Genomic DNA, 20,494 nt, shown 5'->3' on the forward strand with positions numbered 1-20,494 from the left:
CACAACAACTGACTAAGTGATACAGATATTCACACAGTTTACTCACAATCCACTATATTTAGTGAGACACTATAAATTGGTCAAGTAAACAGTCAATTACACTGCTACTAAATAGTCCATCCAAATATTTTTTTTTATATATCCACTCATTCTTCAATGCAAATTGCTATATATATAATGCATATTTAAATAACGAAGCAAACCACATTCACTGGATGATGTCATCAGTGATGTCATCAGTGATGTCATTAGAGATGTCATCAGTGATGTCACTGACCATGTCATGAATGATGTAATATGTGACATCATCATCAGTGGATTGCGGGTGCGCGAAATATAGTTAGTACAACTTTATAGGAGCAATTTCAATGGTTTAGTATGAGTGAAATGTCCAGCTAACTATAAAACTCCCGTAAAACTTATAGTTTTTTGAGTGAATTTCAAAGGTTTTTCAAATGCTAATTCCTAACTATATAAGGCCTGAAACCTATGGTTTTTTCAGTGAATATATATATATATAATATATATATATATATATATATATATATATATATATATATATATATATATATATATATATATATATATATATATATAAGAGACAGAGAGAGTCCGAGATAGACAGACAGAAACCGAGAGACAGAGACTGACAGCAATTTACACCCAGGTTACCTTGAACCATTGCTTTTACTTACCTCTATATGGACCTGATCATTATATTGACCAGGCAACAGCACCTAAATTGCTAGAGAAAGAGTAATGCATGTTGAATAATTTATCATACTCAATAAAATGGCCATGGTTGAGGTAAGGGGCAATAACGGTTCTGAGGGTTTTTATCCCGATATACATAAATATTTACATTCATTTATATTTTTACCTTGAGATCTCTGTGAATTAAGCCTTTTGAATGAACATATTTCACTCCCTCGACGATTTGCTGAAATATTACCAATGATTCTGACTTGTCACAGTCCTTTCCCCTTCTTTCATCAATCCAATTTTTTAAAGTTCCCTTTTCACAAAGTTCCATTTGGATGAAAAGCGCTTCACATAATATCCCACAATTATCACTGGATAAAAAGTAAAAAAATTATTCAAAAACATAAAGTACAAAAGTTGTTATTAAACATCTTTCACAAAAGGTCTGCCCCTTATATTGAATAAACTCCCAAAGAAATATTTTAACAATATATGTTAAAAAGAAGTGTTTTTGTAAATGCTTGTTAATGCTCCATTCTCTTCCTCATTCAGAATCAGAATGATTCACATGCAGTTCTGACCCTAAGCAGGTCATTGATAATAAATACGTTACTTACCGGCCACTACAGTTGTCCAGCATTGGTATGTTTCATCATGGATTCACATGTTTGAAACATTTCCTGTTGTAGAGCTATGAGTACAACAGTAACCTTTCAACAATAATAACTTTAGTGAACTGCCTGAAAGGCATACACAAATGTGGCTAGTCACCCAATCATCTCATTTAAAAAGCCAAAAACTTTAACAAAGGAATTGAAAAGTAACTAAACTACACTACTGAATAACAGAAGCTACCATACATCAAATTTTGTTTGCACAAGTTTGAAAGATATGTACATAGTGAGCCCCTGAAAGAGAAGGAGGAAAGGTCGCATGTTAATCTATGAACCATACCAACACTAAAGAATTGTATTCACAAGTAGTTAACTAGTTTCTTCTACTGTATTTGATCTTTCATAGAGTCATATGCTTGAATCAGAATAGCACACAGGAGATGAACACACACATGCATGCACATTCTATGGTTGGTGAGAAACCGATAACGTTCACCTTATTGCTCACTTCCTCTTGTGTAGCTCCAATCTCCAAACCGTAGTGCTTTATGAAGGTGTGGCAGTTCTTCTGAGTAGCTGCCTTGCCTATGTCCTCAAGAGGCACCATAGCATACAGAGCCCCTGTTGCAGTGGTGCCTCTCACTGGGAGTGCTGTAAGAGCCCTGAAGGGGCTAAGTAAGTTTTGCATGGCAGAAAAATTATGGCTGCTGTTTTCCACCTTGCAAATATCTGTGGAAAGGGCACATCCTTGGCAGGGTGCCACAAAAGATACGAAAAACTGTTTTTCTCAAGCACCTCAATTTTCTCGATGTACAGTTTGAGGTATGTGAGAATGGTAAGAGAATGACGGGATATATGGGCTACAGCAAAAGGAGCCAGGAAAAACGATGGTTCATTGGATGTGAAAGTCCAAGCGTATCTTCGGGGTAAAATTTGGCTTAGTTAAAAGTCATTTTTGTATAATTGTAGAAAGGATTCCATCTATTTTTAAACTGCCTGCAACTCACTAAGCCTTTGGAGCGAGTGAGTGCATATCCCGCGGCAGGTCAGATATTTCAAAACCAAAGGAGAAGGCAGAGTGGTTGAAGTAGTTGGGGACTGTGGGCTGCCACCTCAGCACCAAAGTGGAGGGCAGAGACAAAATAATGGTCACACAAATGGGGTAATTGCGCCTCAGTGCCACAAGAGAACATGGTACTGTCAGAGCTCTCAAGCTTAGCAGGCATGAGTTGCCCTCCCAGTCCAGGTACTTTCTTTGCTTTCTGATACCTATGGTCTTGTCTACATCACTCAAAAATCAAACTTCATGCACCGGAATGCAAAGATAAATCCTAGACTGGGTTAGTGTAAGTGTCCCCAAGGTGGGATAGAAAGACAGCTGAGTACCAAAGTCACTAGTCTTTAAGGAAGAGGAAGCACAAACGCTTGACTCTCAAACCAATAAGTTAACATCAATCCATGCCTTCTCCATCAGAACCTTAAGTTCAGTAATTTTTCACTGAACTTGGAAAGATCCTTCTTGGGCTTTCTTCTGGCATACATCAGCCCAAAACCTTAAATAATTTTGTATTGAGTCTTCAAAGCAATGTTAAAACAGTGTTGAATGAAAGAAAACACCATCAAATCTTGAGATAATGCAAAAGTCTATTTTTTTATAGTTCTCTTTCTTACTAATAGTTAAGCATTTTTCTATCAGTCTCAGAGATCTATACATTTTCGTAATATGGAAATGCTACTCCAGTGTCTTTCCTCTATTTTGTATGTTACTGAGGAGAAGAATGCCAGGGGTCATGGAGGTCAGATAAACTCATTTACGGAGGTACCGTATAGATGTCCCTTTTACTCTAGTTCGGGACTGTCTGAAGCAGCGCTGTGAAATTTAACACAGGATTTAGATACGTAGTGCATGTTTCTTTTCAATGTACATTTTTCTTAAAAGAGGCGAATGCGGTAACAGTTCTGCGGGTCTGAAATCTCCCCCCCCCCCCCCCCAAGAAAAAAAATCACAACCTTCAGGCTGTACAAAGCTCTTTACAGTGTGGATTACCAATACACTATGAAGCCCCATTACATGAGCAAGCCCCTACTATGAACAGTCAGTGCTGAGTGAGCAGACTGTGCATAGAGGCCCCTCCCTCCAGAGACCTTAGTCCTATTAGGTAGGCAAGCCACTATAACACACAATCTGCCCTCTGTGTGAAGACTGTGTATAGTGCCCACTCCCTCCAGACACGCAAGCAGATTTATGTGGGCAAGCCCCTAATATGCAGGCTTGGTGCTCAGTATGCAGACTGTGCGTAGAGCCCACTCCCGTAACAGATTCAAGCCCCATTAGGTGGGAGGCCCTTACCATGACCATTTGACACTCAGTATACAGCCCACATATTCCAGGCACCCAAGCTCCCTTATGTGGACAAGCCCCCACTACGGGCAGCCTGCACTGCCTACGGTGCACTTCAGTGAGAGCCCACTCCCTCAGGATACCCAAATATTATTAGGTGGGCGAGCCAATGCTACAAAGATATGAAGTAATGCTGGTTCTGTCGCAAGAGAAATTGCTTTCTTACCAACTGAATATAGGACAAAATTAGCAAATTAAAACAATTATTCAAACATTTGTGTTGTCACAGTAAATGGAACAAGCATTGAAAATGCAATAGGTCTCGCCTTTGATTAAGTTAAAGCCATTTGCTTTGCTATGGAATACCATTCGCAAAGCAAATATCTTTCACTTAATGAAAGGCGAGACCTATTGCATTTTAAATGCTGGTTTGCATAGCGGTTTACACCGCCATAAGAACACTGACAGTGATAAGGGGAACAAGCCATACGAGAATGAAAGCGGAGTCTTTTTGCCAGAGTTGCTGACTTTAGAAGTCGGGACACCTAGGTTCCAGTCTCAGCATCGGTTCAACGTTCCGTGCTTCAGTAAAATCACTTAATATTAACGTGCCCAAATTATTATTTTTTTAAACGCTAGGGTCGGAGAATGAGCCGTAGGGTGTGAGAATGAGCGGTAGGGTGTGAGAATGAGCTGTAACGTGGGAGAATGAGAGGGAGGGTGGGAGAATGAGCGGTAGGGTGGGAGTATGAGAGGTAGGGTGGGAGAATGAGCGGTAGAGTGGGTGAATAAGCAGTCAAGGAGGAGAATGGGCGGTAGGGTGGGAGAATTTATTTTTATTTATTTATTTTATTTATTTTTATTTTGAGAGTTTTATATAGCGCGAACAAGATCTTTGCAGATATCAGAGCGCTTTACAACAAGGGGTAGGAGAAACAAGAGAGCAATTAACAAGCTTTTGAGCGAAGGATAGTTGAAGGTAGTAAATGAGTAGCAAAATAGGGTAGATACAAGAGGGAGCATAAACAATCAGTTAAACCAATAATACAAATAGACAGTCTGAAAAACGAATATTACAAATAGTGAGGAGTCTCAAATAGTTCCAAAGTAAGGTACAAGTTCACGTGAATTTAGCCATGAGGATAGCTTTCACTTCTTTCTTAAAGAATGGAGTGGAGGTGATAAGTCTGGTTTCTGGAGGGAGTGAATTCCAGATCCTGGGTGCCATTCCTGAGAAGGAACGCTTATATGTTTTTTCCTTCCGGAATCTACGAGGTTTCAGAAGAAGATTCTTTGTACTTCTAGTGGTTCTTGAGCCACCAGAAACTGTCAGCTTCTGAGTGAGGTAGCCAGGTGAGCTGTGGTGTATAGCTCTTTGAGTCATGCATGCAATTTTCAGATGTATTCTGTCCTCAAAAGGCAGCCAGTTCAAGGATTTTAGGTCAGGGGAAATATGCAAGTGTTTTTTTGATCCAGTGATAAGTCTCTCTGCAGCGTTCAAAGAGGCTCTCAGGGGGGGGCAGTTGTAGATAGAGGGAGTCCGCAGAGGGCGACGCTACCGTAGTCTAAGCGCGGCATGACTAGGGCTTGTACTGCAATTTGGAAGTCCTTGGCTGGGAGGAAGGGTTTAAGTTTCCTCAAGGTATTGATTTGGAAATTAGCTCCCTTAGTTGCCTTGCTGATATGCCGTTGCATGTTGAGATTGGCGTCAAGTGTTATGCCTAAAGATTTCGCTGAGTCCACGATGGTAGGTTGGACATTGAGTGTAGTTAGGTGCTTAAGCCAGGTTTGAGAGGTGGAGCTTTTCGCGGGAGGTGAGATCAGAAGGAACTCAGTTTTCAGAGCATTGAGTTTGAGGTGATTATCGGCAAGCCATGATTGTGTGTTTCTGAGCGTTGAGTTCAGTAGTTTGATGTCATTGGGGGATTGTAATTTAAGGTATAGTTGGGTGTCGTCTGCGTACATGTGAAAGTGTACATTAGATGCTTGTAACAAGGTGGTGAGAGGTTCCATGACCAGGTTGAACAATGTTTGAGATAGGAAAGATCCTTGTGGGACGCCTAATGTTACAGGCACTGGTGGGGACATCAAGTTGTTGCTCTTGAATTTCTGAGACCGGTTATGTAGAAAGGAAGTGAACCACTTGAGAACAGTCCCAGATAGACCCATTCTGGTGTTTAACAACTCGAGTAAGTTCTCGTGTTTGACTGTGTCTAATGCTGAGGACAGATCAAGAAGGATGAGGAGGCAGGTATCGTTTTGATCTAGGATTTGGAGGGCGTCATCAATTATGTGTGTAATAGCAGTTTCAGTACTGTGCCCTGCTCGGAAGCCTGATTGATGAAGGTTGAGGAGGTCAAACCGATCAATGTGTTTCGTTAGTTTGGCAAGGGTGGGAATGTTGGTAATAGGACGTTAATTGTTTGGGTCAGTAGGGTCAGCTGTTGGTATCTTGAGTATAGGTGTGACTGGTCCAACTTTGAGGGAGTCGGGGATGCGTCCTTGTTGAAGTGAGCTGTTAATAATATTGGTCCATAGTGGGAGGAGTAGTGGGATGAAGTCCTTTACAGCGTTAGCAGGAAGGGGGTCTGTGAGGTGATTGGAAAGTTTCAATGTGGTGAGCAGTTTGTTAATTGTTTCTTCCGAGTAGGTGTCAAAGGATGACCATGCAGCATTGTTCTTTGGTTCAGTGGTGTTGGAAGTGGGATCCCCGGCTGGCCAGGGCTTTCGCCAAAGTCAGTCAGAGACCACCACACCCAAGTCAGGGCAAGGGAGTTACACGCCAAGATAACCCCTACTCACCCTCTAGGTAACGTGGCGCGAGCAGCAAGGCTAAACTTGGAGGCGATGTAGGCTAAGTATTTGCGCACGCACCCCAGCAACAACAACCAAAGGCCCACCACAAAGGAAACTCCACACAAGGTTATATAAAAATAGCCTTTGTATTACACCAAAACACATTAGATAAAACACACACTTTACAATGTGCCAGAGGCACGGGCAGAATTTACAAGGGGATATGTACAAGACAGGGCCACCTGGACCACTGTCAGGAATCAGAAGTAGCACTTTCAGAAATAGCACTTAGTACATAGAATATAGCACAAAATAGCACACAACCAGTAATCACTGGTAACCAGGATCTCACTAGCACCACCTGTACTAGGGAGAAAACAACCACCTATGTATTACAATACCTGTAGGGGTGTAAGAGGAAAACACATGATGCAATGCATAACATTCATTCAGAGGTGTAAAGAGGAAAACACATGATGCATCACAATACATTCAGAGGTGTAAGGCACATGACGCATAAAAACACATTCAGAGGTGCAGAAAGTACAATTGCGCCAAACCCACGTAAGTCACCACCTGTGACTGTCCCTGTGTCCAAATGTCAGGGCCTAAACGTGGCAGCTGCCCACAAAGTGCTGGGCAGCTGAATCATCAATAATGGGCCAACTCTGGAGCCTCGCAGGCTCTGCCCAACTGACTGTCTCTCAAGAGCTTCACTAGGCTCTGAACCACAATTATGCCCCTGAGCCTCTCAGGGCTCGTGACACGACATCTGGGCGGGGGAGCCTCTCAGGGCTCAAGAGCAAATGGGGGGGGCCAATGTAGGAGCCTCGCTGGGCTCTAGAGAAATTACTGTGGCACCCCAGAGCCTCTCTGGCTCTCAACCACTATGGCCGTCGATGGAGTCCCCTCTCTAGGGACTCCGAATCACCAGGTGCCCCACAAGCCTCTCCGGGCTCGACAGACAATGCGGCCCCTGGATTTGAAGGGAAATGCCCCCAAGAGCCTCTTTGGCTCCCAACATTCGCGAGCGCGAGGTCGCGCTACGGGGGAGGGGCGGACACCGACAATGTGTCCCGACGCCCCTCTCCCTTTCCAGGCACTCACCGGCTGTCTCGTGCGGCGGGCGGCTGTTCCACGAGAGCTCCCGCTCCTCGGGGGCTCTCTTCACTCTTCTCCTGCTCCTCGCTGGGCTCCGGGGCTCTCCTCTCCACTCGTGGAGCCTCGGGGACCCGGCCGGCAGCTTCTCTGCTGCGAGGGGCGGGACTTCCGGGTTGCCTTTCCTGGGCCGCGCTGCGATTGGTCAGCCGGCCCAGTGCTTCCGGGTCGCCGCGGGCAGCGCGGCGGCTTGCTTTTTAGGCAGGCAGGCGGCTCCCCAGGATCCGAGGAGTGGGCTCCCTCGTGAATCCAATAAATCACGGGCACAACAAAGCGGCAAGGAGCGGGGTGGCACCCGCGCCGCCAAAGCAAATATAAAGCGAGGTAGGCACTCGCTAGGCCACCACGAGCAGGGTGGGCACCTGCACAGCAATTGGCGCGCTCCCAAGCGCTAGGCAGATAATCACAGCGCTCCAAGCGCTATAATTCAAAATAAAGCGCTCTCAGCGCTGGGGTGAAGGCACAGCGCTCCCAAGCGCTACAAGCCAAATAAAGCGCTCTTAAGCGCTATAAGTAAAATAAAGCGCTCCCAGGGGCCCTCAGCAAGCAGGGCAGATTCCCAGCAGTCCTTGGGCAGGCAGGGGGGACAAGGCTGGGCCCAGAGCCAGCACACTGGGTCTCCAGGCAGGGAGACAGCCCAAGTGGCGGTCCTCTGGCCCAGCAGCAGCAACAGCCCCCTCAGGATCCTGGAAAAGAACAACATCTGTGGGGACACAGCCCCATTTTTATACAGTGCATTCCTTTGTCTGAAGGTGCAGAGTGGGGGCGGAACCAGTCGCAGCTGGTTCTTGAGTACTCTGTTTACCTCAACCACCCTCTCTATTCACTGGCAGGGCTTGGGTCATTAGACACACCACAGGGGGGCGGAGCCAGCATTGTGTGGGGAAAACCCAGCCCATCCAGGACACAGGTACACTCCTCCCACACATCACTCATGCTAATCTCCCACTCACCACCGGGCAGACCCATCCAGACTTCCTGGAGCCTGGCATGCCAGCCAGCTCCAGCCAATCACACGCCAGCACCCTCACAGCACACGTACAGCCATGTCTAGAAATGGCGCTTCGCTACTAGACACATACATGCTGCATACACCGTTGCGCAGCATTCACTCACACGAGTTCACACATACCAGACTCAAGCCTGTACACCCCACGCATCAGGAACTACCAGGGACACATACATTCCCCATGCATTCCTATGGGCGGGCAGGCCTAGCTCAGCACATGCACTCAGAGTGCGCACGCACTTTCCACTGGGACACAGTGAAAGTGCGCAGAATCCAAAAATCACCATCTCCAGGTCACCATTTCAAGCAAAAAGTCTAGGGGTGAACCTGCCCTAAGGGCCAAAGTCCAACATAACCCCCTTCCAGCCAAAACGCAGGGGAGACCAATCACCACCGTGATGGACTTCCCTGCTTGGGGCGATAGAACACGGACGCGGGCCCGCAACTGCAGGGACACCCTCCTGTTCTATGCCACGGTGAACCCATGGGATTCCTTCTCAACACACTGTCTGGACCAACTGGGCTACCCCACTGGTACTCCCAAGTTGTCCGCGGCCAGGACCAGGCCCTGGGCCACCCAGGTGCCACGGGTCCATGCCAATTCGCAGAGCGGGGGGTAGTAACCCCTGGCACATAGGAGCCATTTTCCACTCTTCCTGTCTGCAAGACAGGACTAGACTGCCACTGGTACTCCAGCCGAGGGCCTACAACCTCAGGCAGACCAGGAGTCTCGGGGAAGGCTCTCCTCCCCCTACCTCTTCTCCTAGGGTTCCTCCTCCCTCTGCGAGGGGTACCCCTAGAACGCCATTCCAACCCAGGACTTATCCACTCAGGTTGCACCGGGGTCAGAGGTGGGCTCTCCCACCCTCTGCACCCCCTTCCAGAGGTCTGCCCTCTCCCACCTGGAGAAGTTCCTCTGGAAGAAGAACCGGTCAGGACACTGGTTACAGTCGTCCTACCCTTCAGGTCAGGCTGATCCTGAACCTGGCCTCCCAACCTCTGGTCTAGAACCTTCGGTGGAACAATTGCCTGGCACTCCAGGACTTCTGGGGATTCACTCGCAATCCCCCTGAGGCTAACAAATGTCACATCTGTTGCGTGACTGTCTGTCTGGCGCAGATCTCCCGCCCTCTGTCCACCTGACAGTGCGTGACGATCCCCCAGACCAGAAGTGGTGTCACCATGGTCACTACACGGGAACCTAGCCCAACTGGGTAGTCCCTGACCCACTGGTCCTTCCACTGGGGAACTCCCCCAATCACTCCTCACTCTGGACTCCTGTACCCTCCCTACCGGAGCGGTACTGCCAGACTCTAGAACCACAGGAGCTCTGGTTACAGACACTCCAGGTCCTCTACTCACTAGGAGATCCTCCTCAAGTGGACTAACAGGACAGCCTAGGTCCCCAACCTGGTGTTCCCTCAAGAAACCATCCAAGTCCTGAGGCAGGGCTTCGGGCGTCTGGGGAACCTTGGTCTCCCCCTCACTCCTGCTCCACTGAGCCAGGCAGTGAGCCCCTACACCCTCCTCGCTATCCTGGGACCTAGCTGGGCTACACTGAGCCTCCTCCACCACGCTGGGCTGGAAGATCCCTGAACCACTACTTTTGGAGTCACTCACCAATGACTCTAGAGAACCTCTGGCCCTTTCCCAGCGGTCGGCTTCCCTTGCCAGTAACTCTGTATCAGTAAATCCAACTTGCAACAGGTGTTGGCGCAACTCTGGCGAACAACCACTGAGCACCTGCTCTTTGACTATAAGATCAAACAAGACTTCAAAATCAGAGTCAGTGTGAACCTCTACCCAAGCCCACAGTGCTCCACAACATTCATCCTCAAACTTCTCCCACGACTGGTGAGGCAGCTTCCTACTGCCCCTGAATTTCAACCTATACTCCTCCTCTTGGGAAACAGGTACCAGACTGGGGGAACTGGGACTGGGATTTCCTACACTGGAATCTAAATAGCTGCCACCACTGGACCCAACCCTCCCTGGGGGATCCAGAAACTCAACACTGCGCGCAGGGGATAGTCTACCCTCCAGAGCTACTTCGCCTCTGGTGGAGGCCCTCTCAGCCTCCTCTATCCTTTCCTGCGCTAAGACCCTCTCGGTCTCTAGCTGTTGCTTTCTAATGCCCAGCTGTGCCATAGCCTGGGCATGCTCCAACCTGAGCCTCTCTAAAGCCAGCTGGTGCTCCCTTTCTCTCCTCCTATCTTCCAGCTCCTCTGGGGACAGGGAAAGGGATGAGGCGCTGCCTCCTACGCTGGACCCAGCAAGGGACTCCCTATCTATGGGGTCCTCACTATCTGCTGGCGTCCCTGTGCTATCATTTTCTTCCTCCTCTTCTGAATCTTCAGGGCTCCCCACAGACCCACCACCCTCCTGGTGTGAAGCCCGGGCCCTTTCCTCACTGCGCTCAAGGTCCCACTGACACTTTTGCCATAGGATCAGGCTGCTCCTAAGTTCGGACTGAGTGTCTAACTCATCCACCCCTATGTCTCTCTCTTCACAGAACCTTACCAACTCTCCCATACTGTATCTAAACAGATCACAGACATCAAAAGCAGGCACCATTCTGGCGGACGTTCTAGTGAAGAGATCACACAGGGAACCTAGGGTCTGAGCTAACACAGGAGTACACAATTCACAAGGTATTCAGCAAGCTCTCTACCCCAGAGAACTCACACTCACTTGCCTAGTGCCACACACCATTCATCCACACACAACCCCCCCCTCGGACTAGTAAGGCAGTTTCTACCACCCCTGACTTCTCAACCTGACCACAAGTGACACAGGTACCAGACTCTGGGCGCGGGGCAGGGGAACAAATGCACTGGACACAATTGCACAATGCTACCTTCAGGAGAAGAAAATATGAAACTTCCAAAAAAAAAACAATCCCCTTAAAATGTGGTCATCTAAAATGCAGAGTTTTGTGGTGCAGCCAGCCGCTACTAAGGTACAAGGCAAACACAAATCCTTATCCCACCGCTTGCCGCCAATGTTGGAAGTGGGATCCCCGGCTGGCCAGGGCTTTCGCCAAAGTCAGTCAGAGACCACCACACCCAAGTCAGGGCAAGGGAGTTACACGCCAAGATAACCCCTACTCACCCTCTAGGTAACGTGGCGCGAGCAGCAAGGCTAAACTTGGAGGCGATGTAGGCTAAGTATTTGCGCACGCACCCCAGCAACAACAACCAAAGGCCCACCACAAAGGAAACTCCACACAAGGTTATATAAAAATAGCCTTTGTATTACACCAAAACACATTAGATAAAACACACACTTTACAATGTGCCAGAGGCACGGGCAGAATTTACAAGGGGATATGTACAAGACAGGGCCACCTGGACCACTGTCAGGAATCAGAAGTAGCACTTTCAGAAATAGCACTTAGTACATAGAATATAGCACAAAATAGCACACAACCAGTAATCACTGGTAACCAGGATCTCACTAGCACCACCTGTACTAGGGAGAAAACAACCACCTATGTATTACAATACCTGTAGGGGTGTAAGAGGAAAACACATGATGCAATGCATAACATTCATTCAGAGGTGTAAAGAGGAAAACACATGATGCATCACAATACATTCAGAGGTGTAAGGCACATGACGCATAAAAACACATTCAGAGGTGCAGAAAGTACAATTGCGCCAAACCCACGTAAGTCACCACCTGTGACTGTCCCTGTGTCCAAATGTCAGGGCCTAAACGTGGCAGCTGCCCACAAAGTGCTGGGCAGCTGAATCATCAATAATGGGCCAACTCTGGAGCCTCGCAGGCTCTGCCCAACTGACTGTCTCTCAAGAGCTTCACTAGGCTCTGAACCACAATTATGCCCCTGAGCCTCTCAGGGCTCGTGACACGACATCTGGGCGGGGGAGCCTCTCAGGGCTCAAGAGCAAATGGGGGGGGCCAATGTAGGAGCCTCGCTGGGCTCTAGAGAAATTACTGTGGCACCCCAGAGCCTCTCTGGCTCTCAACCACTATGGCCGTCGATGGAGTCCCCTCTCTAGGGACTCCGAATCACCAGGTGCCCCACAAGCCTCTCCGGGCTCGACAGACAATGCGGCCCCTGGATTTGAAGGGAAATGCCCCCAAGAGCCTCTTTGGCTCCCAACATTCGCGAGCGCGAGGTCGCGCTACGGGGGAGGGGCGGACACCGACAATGTGTCCCGACGCCCCTCTCCCTTTCCAGGCACTCACCGGCTGTCTCGTGCGGCGGGCGGCTGTTCCACGAGAGCTCCCGCTCCTCGGGGGCTCTCTTCACTCTTCTCCTGCTCCTCGCTGGGCTCCGGGGCTCTCCTCTCCACTCGTGGAGCCTCGGGGACCCGGCCGGCAGCTTCTCTGCTGCGAGGGGCGGGACTTCCGGGTTGCCTTTCCTGGGCCGCGCTGCGATTGGTCAGCCGGCCCAGTGCTTCCGGGTCGCCGCGGGCAGCGCGGCGGCTTGCTTTTTAGGCAGGCAGGCGGCTCCCCAGGATCCGAGGAGTGGGCTCCCTCGTGAATCCAATAAATCACGGGCACAACAAAGCGGCAAGGAGCGGGGTGGCACCCGCGCCGCCAAAGCAAATATAAAGCGAGGTAGGCACTCGCTAGGCCACCACGAGCAGGGTGGGCACCTGCACAGCAATTGGCGCGCTCCCAAGCGCTAGGCAGATAATCACAGCGCTCCAAGCGCTATAATTCAAAATAAAGCGCTCTCAGCGCTGGGGTGAAGGCACAGCGCTCCCAAGCGCTACAAGCCAAATAAAGCGCTCTTAAGCGCTATAAGTAAAATAAAGCGCTCCCAGGGGCCCTCAGCAAGCAGGGCAGATTCCCAGCAGTCCTTGGGCAGGCAGGGGGGACAAGGCTGGGCCCAGAGCCAGCACACTGGGTCTCCAGGCAGGGAGACAGCCCAAGTGGCGGTCCTCTGGCCCAGCAGCAGCAACAGCCCCCTCAGGATCCTGGAAAAGAACAACATCTGTGGGGACACAGCCCCATTTTTATACAGTGCATTCCTTTGTCTGAAGGTGCAGAGTGGGGGCGGAACCAGTCGCAGCTGGTTCTTGAGTACTCTGTTTACCTCAACCACCCTCTCTATTCACTGGCAGGGCTTGGGTCATTAGACACACCACAGGGGGGCGGAGCCAGCATTGTGTGGGGAAAACCCAGCCCATCCAGGACACAGGTACACTCCTCCCACACATCACTCATGCTAATCTCCCACTCACCACCGGGCAGACCCATCCAGACTTCCTGGAGCCTGGCATGCCAGCCAGCTCCAGCCAATCACACGCCAGCACCCTCACAGCACACGTACAGCCATGTCTAGAAATGGCGCTTCGCTACTAGACACATACATGCTGCATACACCGTTGCGCAGCATTCACTCACACGAGTTCACACATACCAGACTCAAGCCTGTACACCCCACGCATCAGGAACTACCAGGGACACATACATTCCCCATGCATTCCTATGGGCGGGCAGGCCTAGCTCAGCACATGCACTCAGAGTGCGCACGCACTTTCCACTGGGACACAGTGAAAGTGCGCAGAATCCAAAAATCACCATCTCCAGGTCACCATTTCAAGCAAAAAGTCTAGGGGTGAACCTGCCCTAAGGGCCAAAGTCCAACAAGTGGGTGTTATGCTGTGGGGGTTGGAGTAAAGGTTTACGTCATTGAGGAGATCTTTCCTTATGTTATCAGTCTTTAGATTGAAGAAAGCAGAGAAGTCTTCACAGGATGGAATATCGCCTATTGTGCTATGCGATAGTTGGGGTTGTTCCTTGGATTGTGTATTGATTAGTTCAAACTGTTTTCTTGGTCGGTTTTTTGCTTGGTCGAGCTGGAGGCTGAAGAAATCTGATTTTGTGCGCTTGATATTCCTGAAGTAGGCGTTTCTCTTTTCCTTCAGAGTTTTAAGGTGCAGTGCCGAAGGGGCTGATCTCCAGGTGCACTCTGCCATTCGCATGGCCCGTCTATCTTCGTTGAGTCTACCATCGTACCATGGGTTGGTTTTCTTAGTGGAGACTCTTTTCAGTTGCAAGGGGGCGGCCTCATGATTATAGAAGTCATAGAGTTGAGGTAGTGGTCGGTCAAAGATTGAACGTCCAGGGCACCGGTAGGGGGAAGGAGGAGATTGCAGCTGTGGGAAGGTAAAGAGTTTGGATTGAGTTTCTTCAGGTCCCTTTTCCAGACCTTGGATTTGATGGGTTGAACCGTGTTAAATTTAACTTTTTCATTGATGAAGAATGTGATAATGTGGTGGTCTGACCAGTCACAGGGTTGGATCGATCCAAGTTGGGTAGAGTTCTCTTTAGAGATGATAAGGTCGAGGATAGAGCCTTTATCGTGGGTCGGGCTGTTGCAGATTTGGGTGAGGTCAAGAGCGTTGAGGTAATTTTTGAGGCTATTTACCACCGCGTCATTGTGATCGTTCCAGTGGAGATTGAAGTCACCAAGGAAAATTTGAGTGTGTTGCCGACCGGAATTGGATGAGATTGTGTCCATGAGTTGTTGGGTGAAGATGAGGTTGTCCCCAGGTGGGTGGTAGATGACGTGTAGAGAGCATACAGGTTTGCTCTCGCTGATGACATCTAGGCAGATGTATTCACAGGAGGTGAGAGAGGGGGAGGTGGCTCTAGTAACTGAGAGGTTGCTCCTAAAAATACATGCGATTCCACCGCCTGTCTTGCTAGACCTGTCAAGCCTAATGATGTGGTAGTTGGGGGGGAACTAGAATATCCATGATAGGTGTAGAAGATTCAGATGACCAAGTTTCAGTCAGAATGGTTAGATCAAGGTCCAGCGTTTTGATGAGATCAGCGATGTCGGAGGAGTGTCTAGGGGCCGACCTGCAGTTGAGAAGTATGCATTCGAGCCTTGGGGTGCAGGGGGTGGTAGAGGGTTCTAGAGTGAGGGGGACTTTTTTTAGGTTATTTGGGACGGAGCCTCTGTTGTTTTGATTGGGGTGCCTAAGGGCGTTAGGGTGAATCGTGGGGATGGAAAGGTGTGTGGCGGCTAGGTTGTTTTGGGGAACTGGGTCATATGAGCGGAGGAGGGTGCATATGTCGTGGTCCGAAAGTGGATTGACGGTGCGTCGGGAGCGGTAGATGGGATTGCGAGCGGGCAATGAGGTCCAGTGTCGGAAGTTTTGTGTGATAGGATGAGTAGGATGGGTGGGGGATTTGTTAGGGGGGAAGTGGTGGTGGGTAGGGGGTGTCTGGGTTCTTTGAAGAGTAACTCTTTGAGGTTGTGGCGATCTTCTTTGACTTGGAGGAGGGTGGACATAATCATGTCTAGCGTGGGATTGGGAGTGGAGTTGGGACTGGGTACTGAAAGTGTATAGGTGTCTATGTTACAGGAGTGTGGGGGAGGGGATGTGGTGCTACTGCAGGGGTTGGTGGTATTAGTGAGTGGGTTAGTGTTCAGAAGGGTAGGTACGTTGGGTGTGAGGGGTGTGGTTGAGTTAGGAGGGGAGGGATGTTGAGGAGTGAGTGTAGGCTGGGGGTTGCGGGGGTGCAGGTGAGGTAGTCGGGAATGGGAGTGGGGGGGAGAAGTTGAGGGATGAGTGAGGGCTAGGGGAGACTAGGGTGCCAGTGAGGTAGTGGGGACTGAGAATGGGGGGGGGAGAAGTTGCTGGCTGGGAGAGGGCTAGGGGCGGCTGGGGTGCAGTGAGGTAGTGGGGACTCGGAATGGGGGGGAGATGGGATGGGAGGAGGACCTATTGTGGGGAGGGGGAGTGCAGTTGAAGGAGGTAGGGTGTTCTGAGAGTCTAGTAGGAAGTGGGAGGGCAGGGTTCTGGTGGGGGGTAGATGGGGTGGGGGTGGGGAGGATGTGGGAAGAGGAAAGATCTAAGACTGTGATAGAGGGATGTGTGGTGACTGTAGCGGGTGGGTGATGGAATAGAGTAATGGGAGGAGGGGGAGATGTGCGTTAGTGGTAGGAGGCGCTGTGGAGTCAAGGTTGTTAGGATTGGGGGCCAGATGGATTGGAGTCTGAGGGTTGGAGATATATTTTTTGAAAGTGGGGAACAAGTTGTCGAATAGGTCATGGTTCCTGTCTGTGGATTGAATTAAGATAATGCCGTTGTTATAGATAGTGATGGTTGCTCTAGCTGGGAAGAGTTGGGAAGGTGTGGTGGACAGTGTTAAGCCATGGGCGGATTTCCTGGTGGCGGAGATAGTAAGTAAGGTGAGGAACGCTTTTCTCCATTGTGCTCTACGTATAGTGTATAAGATGATATTGGTGTTCTTGGCTCCATTGTTTAGTGAGAAGTAGGTGTCTACAAAGGGGGTTTCAGGGTGGGACTTCAGGAAGTTGTGTTTAAAACGTTTGGCGTTTTTTTTGGAGAGCTCGGGGGGGGTAATTAATTTTATATGTGTGCTTGCCTATGGGTTCCATGTTGGGCGTAGAGGTGTATGTAGGTGACGGAGGTTGTGTAGGTAGGTGTAGTTAGGGGCTATGGTAGGTGCGAGTAAGGTGAGGGTGGTAAGGCTAATAAGTGGTCATGAAGGAGTGGAGAAAGTGACTAGTCTAAAATGGCCGCTTCCTTAGGCATGGAAAGGTAAAGAAGATTGACTAGTCTAAGATGGCCGCCAAGTTGGAGCAGGTAGAGAGAAATATTGTAGTCCTTTTTTTGTTGTTATGTTTTGAGACCAGTTTCACTTTCTGAGCCAGGGCTGACAGAGGAAGTCCAGTTTCTAGCTTGTTGACTGGGGAGTGAGGAGTCCTATGTCTGTTTTGAGGGTCACAGTGCCCAGGCTGAGTTCTTAGCTTTGTGAGGGTCTGGTAAAAATGGAGGCGAATTGTTGTTGTAGTTTTATGACCCCAGCCATTTTGGGCAACCGATCTCAGAAGGGTAAATTGTTAAAAATTAAGAGCGATGCAGAAACAGAGACAGAAACAATACTTTTTCATAGTCCTATGCATCGAATGTGCTGGAGTTATCGTCCGATCATTTCTATTACCGTGGGAATCATCGAGGTGTGTAACAACTTCTGGGACGATCTGCAGGACTGCTCATGCAGGACACGGGAGCAGCATGAATGAGCAGTAGAGTGGGTGAATAAGCAGTCAGGTTGGAGAATGAGCGGTAGGGTGGGAGAATGAGCAGTAGAGAGTGGGAATAAGCAGTGAGGTTGGAGAATGAGCTGTAGGGTTGGAGAATGAGCGGTAGGGTGGGAGAATGAGCAGTAGAGAGTGTGAATAAGCAGTGAGGTTGGAGAATGAGCTGTAGAGTGTGAGAATGAGCGGTAGGGTGGGAGAATAAGCGGTAGGGTGGGAGAATGAGGATTTCACTACGATTCACCGCTAATCTTCCATCGACTGCGATGGAAGATTAGCGGTGAATCGTAGTGAAATCCTGTCCCTCATTCACTGATCTAAGGATTTTCACGCCAACCCGGTCCAGGTGACTTATTCACACTTGAACCCCAGGACTGTCGTGCCCTGTACACCTGTCTTGAGATCCGCCGCGACCTCAATCACCTAGGCGCCCTAAGGGTCGAAACGTCGACATTTCCTGACTGGCCCCAATATTTCAGAATCCCGATAAATTGACAAGAATTAAATTAGGATTCTGTAAATGTATATTAGCTGATGGCCTTTATGAAAGTCAAATTTGTATATATTTGTATAGATTGTTCATATTGAAATAGATTTTTGTATATATTGTATGTGTCACGTGATCACTATTCACTATTGTCACTTTTTTGCACTTTTAATAAGATATTGACAGTCAGATATGTGTTGTTTTGAATGAACTTTGAAAAACAAAGATAAATTCGGTTTGATACAGGCTTTCTTTTCATTGATTGAAAGAACCTATTGTGAATCCTTGTCAGAGGGTGGTTTTCTGCATTGCATGTAGACAGAATTTGCGAATTAGTTGTTTTGTTACCCGACAGAACCGCTCTAAGATCCTTGGCAGCTCCGGCTCGTTCCCTGTCTAAATGGGCGAAGTGCGAGCACGCGTTCCTTCCTTTAACGTGCTACACAGCCAATGGGCATAGACGACAGTGGACGCTGGGGGCGGAGCCTCCTGACAACAGGCTGAGACTTTCAGTTACCACAGCAGCGGGCGGAGGGAGGCTCGAACGGCTGGAGCCATGGAGGCACTGGAAGGTGAGTCATGACTCGTGCAATGGGTAGACTGTGATGTCAGTGAGGGCATTGTGTTGTAATGGTCACAGCGGTAGCAGCAAGGAGTGCGTTTTTGCGGCTCCTATTCCCAGCTCCATACTCTTGTGGAGGGTGAGAGAACCCATCAGTGGCCATGGCCCATGCAGAGCACAATACCCTACTGCGGCTCGTCACTGCTGGGGAAATGGTCATCTCGGGCATCATTGCGCAGCTTATTTTCACGTTTGTCACATTGGGTGTTGGTTAGCCAGAGGATTTTTCTATGTATCTCAGTACGCATCACTCGCTACCCACTGTACTGTCGGGCTGTTCAGGGAGGAGTCTGCCCTCCTTGTTATCACAGTTGTCCTCGCTGTCACTGACAGGCGTTTATGGCTCAAACGCTCCTTTAACCAGTTTAAGCATACATTAATTGGCTCATAACACTACTTAGAGCATCCTCCTCATATGTATTATTTCGGGCCGGTGGAGTTACCAAATGCGAAACATCCTCACTATGCTTGTTATTATGTAGCCTGGCTACCCGCCTGGTCGTCTGATTCTGCACTGTCACCCTAGTCATACCTTTTAACAAGACAGAGCGTGCTGCGCTTGGAGCGCGCATGCGCATTACAAAAACGAAAGTGGATCTTGTGATGACGGAAGGGAGGTGTGCACGTGCGCGTGTTCACGGGCGCGTACACAGACTCCAATCGGCGCGTGCCCCGGTCTGTATCACTTGGTAGGCAAGACGGTAACAATAGCTCTCGCTGGCGACTGCGTCGCCATGTGCGAGACCTAAAAATGACTGTATCTGTTGTATTCCCAGGGAAAAAATCCCCATTGTATGAACCCATGATGGCAAACCAGAGGAGTGCCTCGAAATAATGACATGCTTTTCATTTCCATTGCCTGGCACTGAGGAGGCTCAGCTCGTAGGGGCGTACTGAAGAGTCTTGCAGCAACTTGAATCATTTTAATCGAATTACAAAACACTTTAAGGAAAATAAAAACCTTTTGATAGTAATGGATAATACTTGCCTTGAGTTAGTGGCCGTATCACTCAAATCAGGATAAAAATATGCCTTTTCTTGCCAGGAGGTGTAATAGCGAACAACATTTGGGTGATTAAGATCTGCTAGAGTTATTACTTCCGACACTGCTTTCCTAATGAAACATAAGAATAAATTATACAATTATACACATATGAATTGATACCTACATATAGTATTCGATTGTCACTGTTTTGGCTGTTACACATACATACAGGATGGGTGGATGCATCAACATTTGGGCATTGAGTGAAAATATTGATTTAGGAAAATGTCTTCCTGTTTTACAGTGATGAATCGCTAACAAAGCAGCTTTTATGAGAATAACAGGATATATTAACCTTATTTCAGAATAATTTACTGCACTGCAAAAATCATTAATTTTCCACAATAATTTTGGTCCCTCAAATGATGCCTAAATAATTGGAACCCAGTACAGATCCAGAAAGATTGTGTGGTGATATAACTGACAAGCCTTTGTAGTTAGAAGAGACTCTGTTGTTCACCAATACTTCCCAAACAATATTGTAATTCCCAAACAAAGTCAGGCAGTGATCTAAGCATTTCACAAATGTGCTACTGAAAAACACCACAGTCAATGAAAACTTGAGTAAGCAAAAATTGGAATCAAATGAAATGTAACTGAGTTGCCTCAATGTCAGCTAGGAGATTATAAGATATGAGTTTTACATATTGTAGGGAAATATGGGT

At 48.5% G+C, this 20,494-nt stretch overlaps 1 protein-coding gene across 4 annotated transcripts in view; it reads right to left on the reverse strand.

Moving 5' to 3' along the window:
* EIF2AK2 (eukaryotic translation initiation factor 2 alpha kinase 2) overlaps positions 1-20,494 on the reverse strand; it is a 580,031-nt gene that overhangs the window by 170,746 nt on the left and 388,791 nt on the right. For all 4 annotated transcript variants that reach the window (XR_013596181.1, XM_078648546.1, XM_078648547.1 and 1 more), the window contains exons 11-12: positions 19,773-19,898; positions 881-1,073 (exon numbers count right to left, since the gene is read on the reverse strand). Coding sequence is in view for 3 of the 4 variants with exons in the window: in XM_078648546.1 (XP_078504672.1) it covers positions 881-1,073; positions 19,773-19,898 (319 nt within the window). In the remaining variant the exon portion in view is untranslated. The remainder of the gene's footprint in view (positions 1-880; positions 1,074-19,772; positions 19,899-20,494) is intronic.

The sequence above is a fragment of the Lissotriton helveticus genome, chromosome 6 (assembly GCF_964261635.1).
Source record: "Lissotriton helveticus chromosome 6, aLisHel1.1, whole genome shotgun sequence".
NCBI lineage: Eukaryota > Metazoa > Chordata > Amphibia > Caudata > Salamandridae > Lissotriton > Lissotriton helveticus.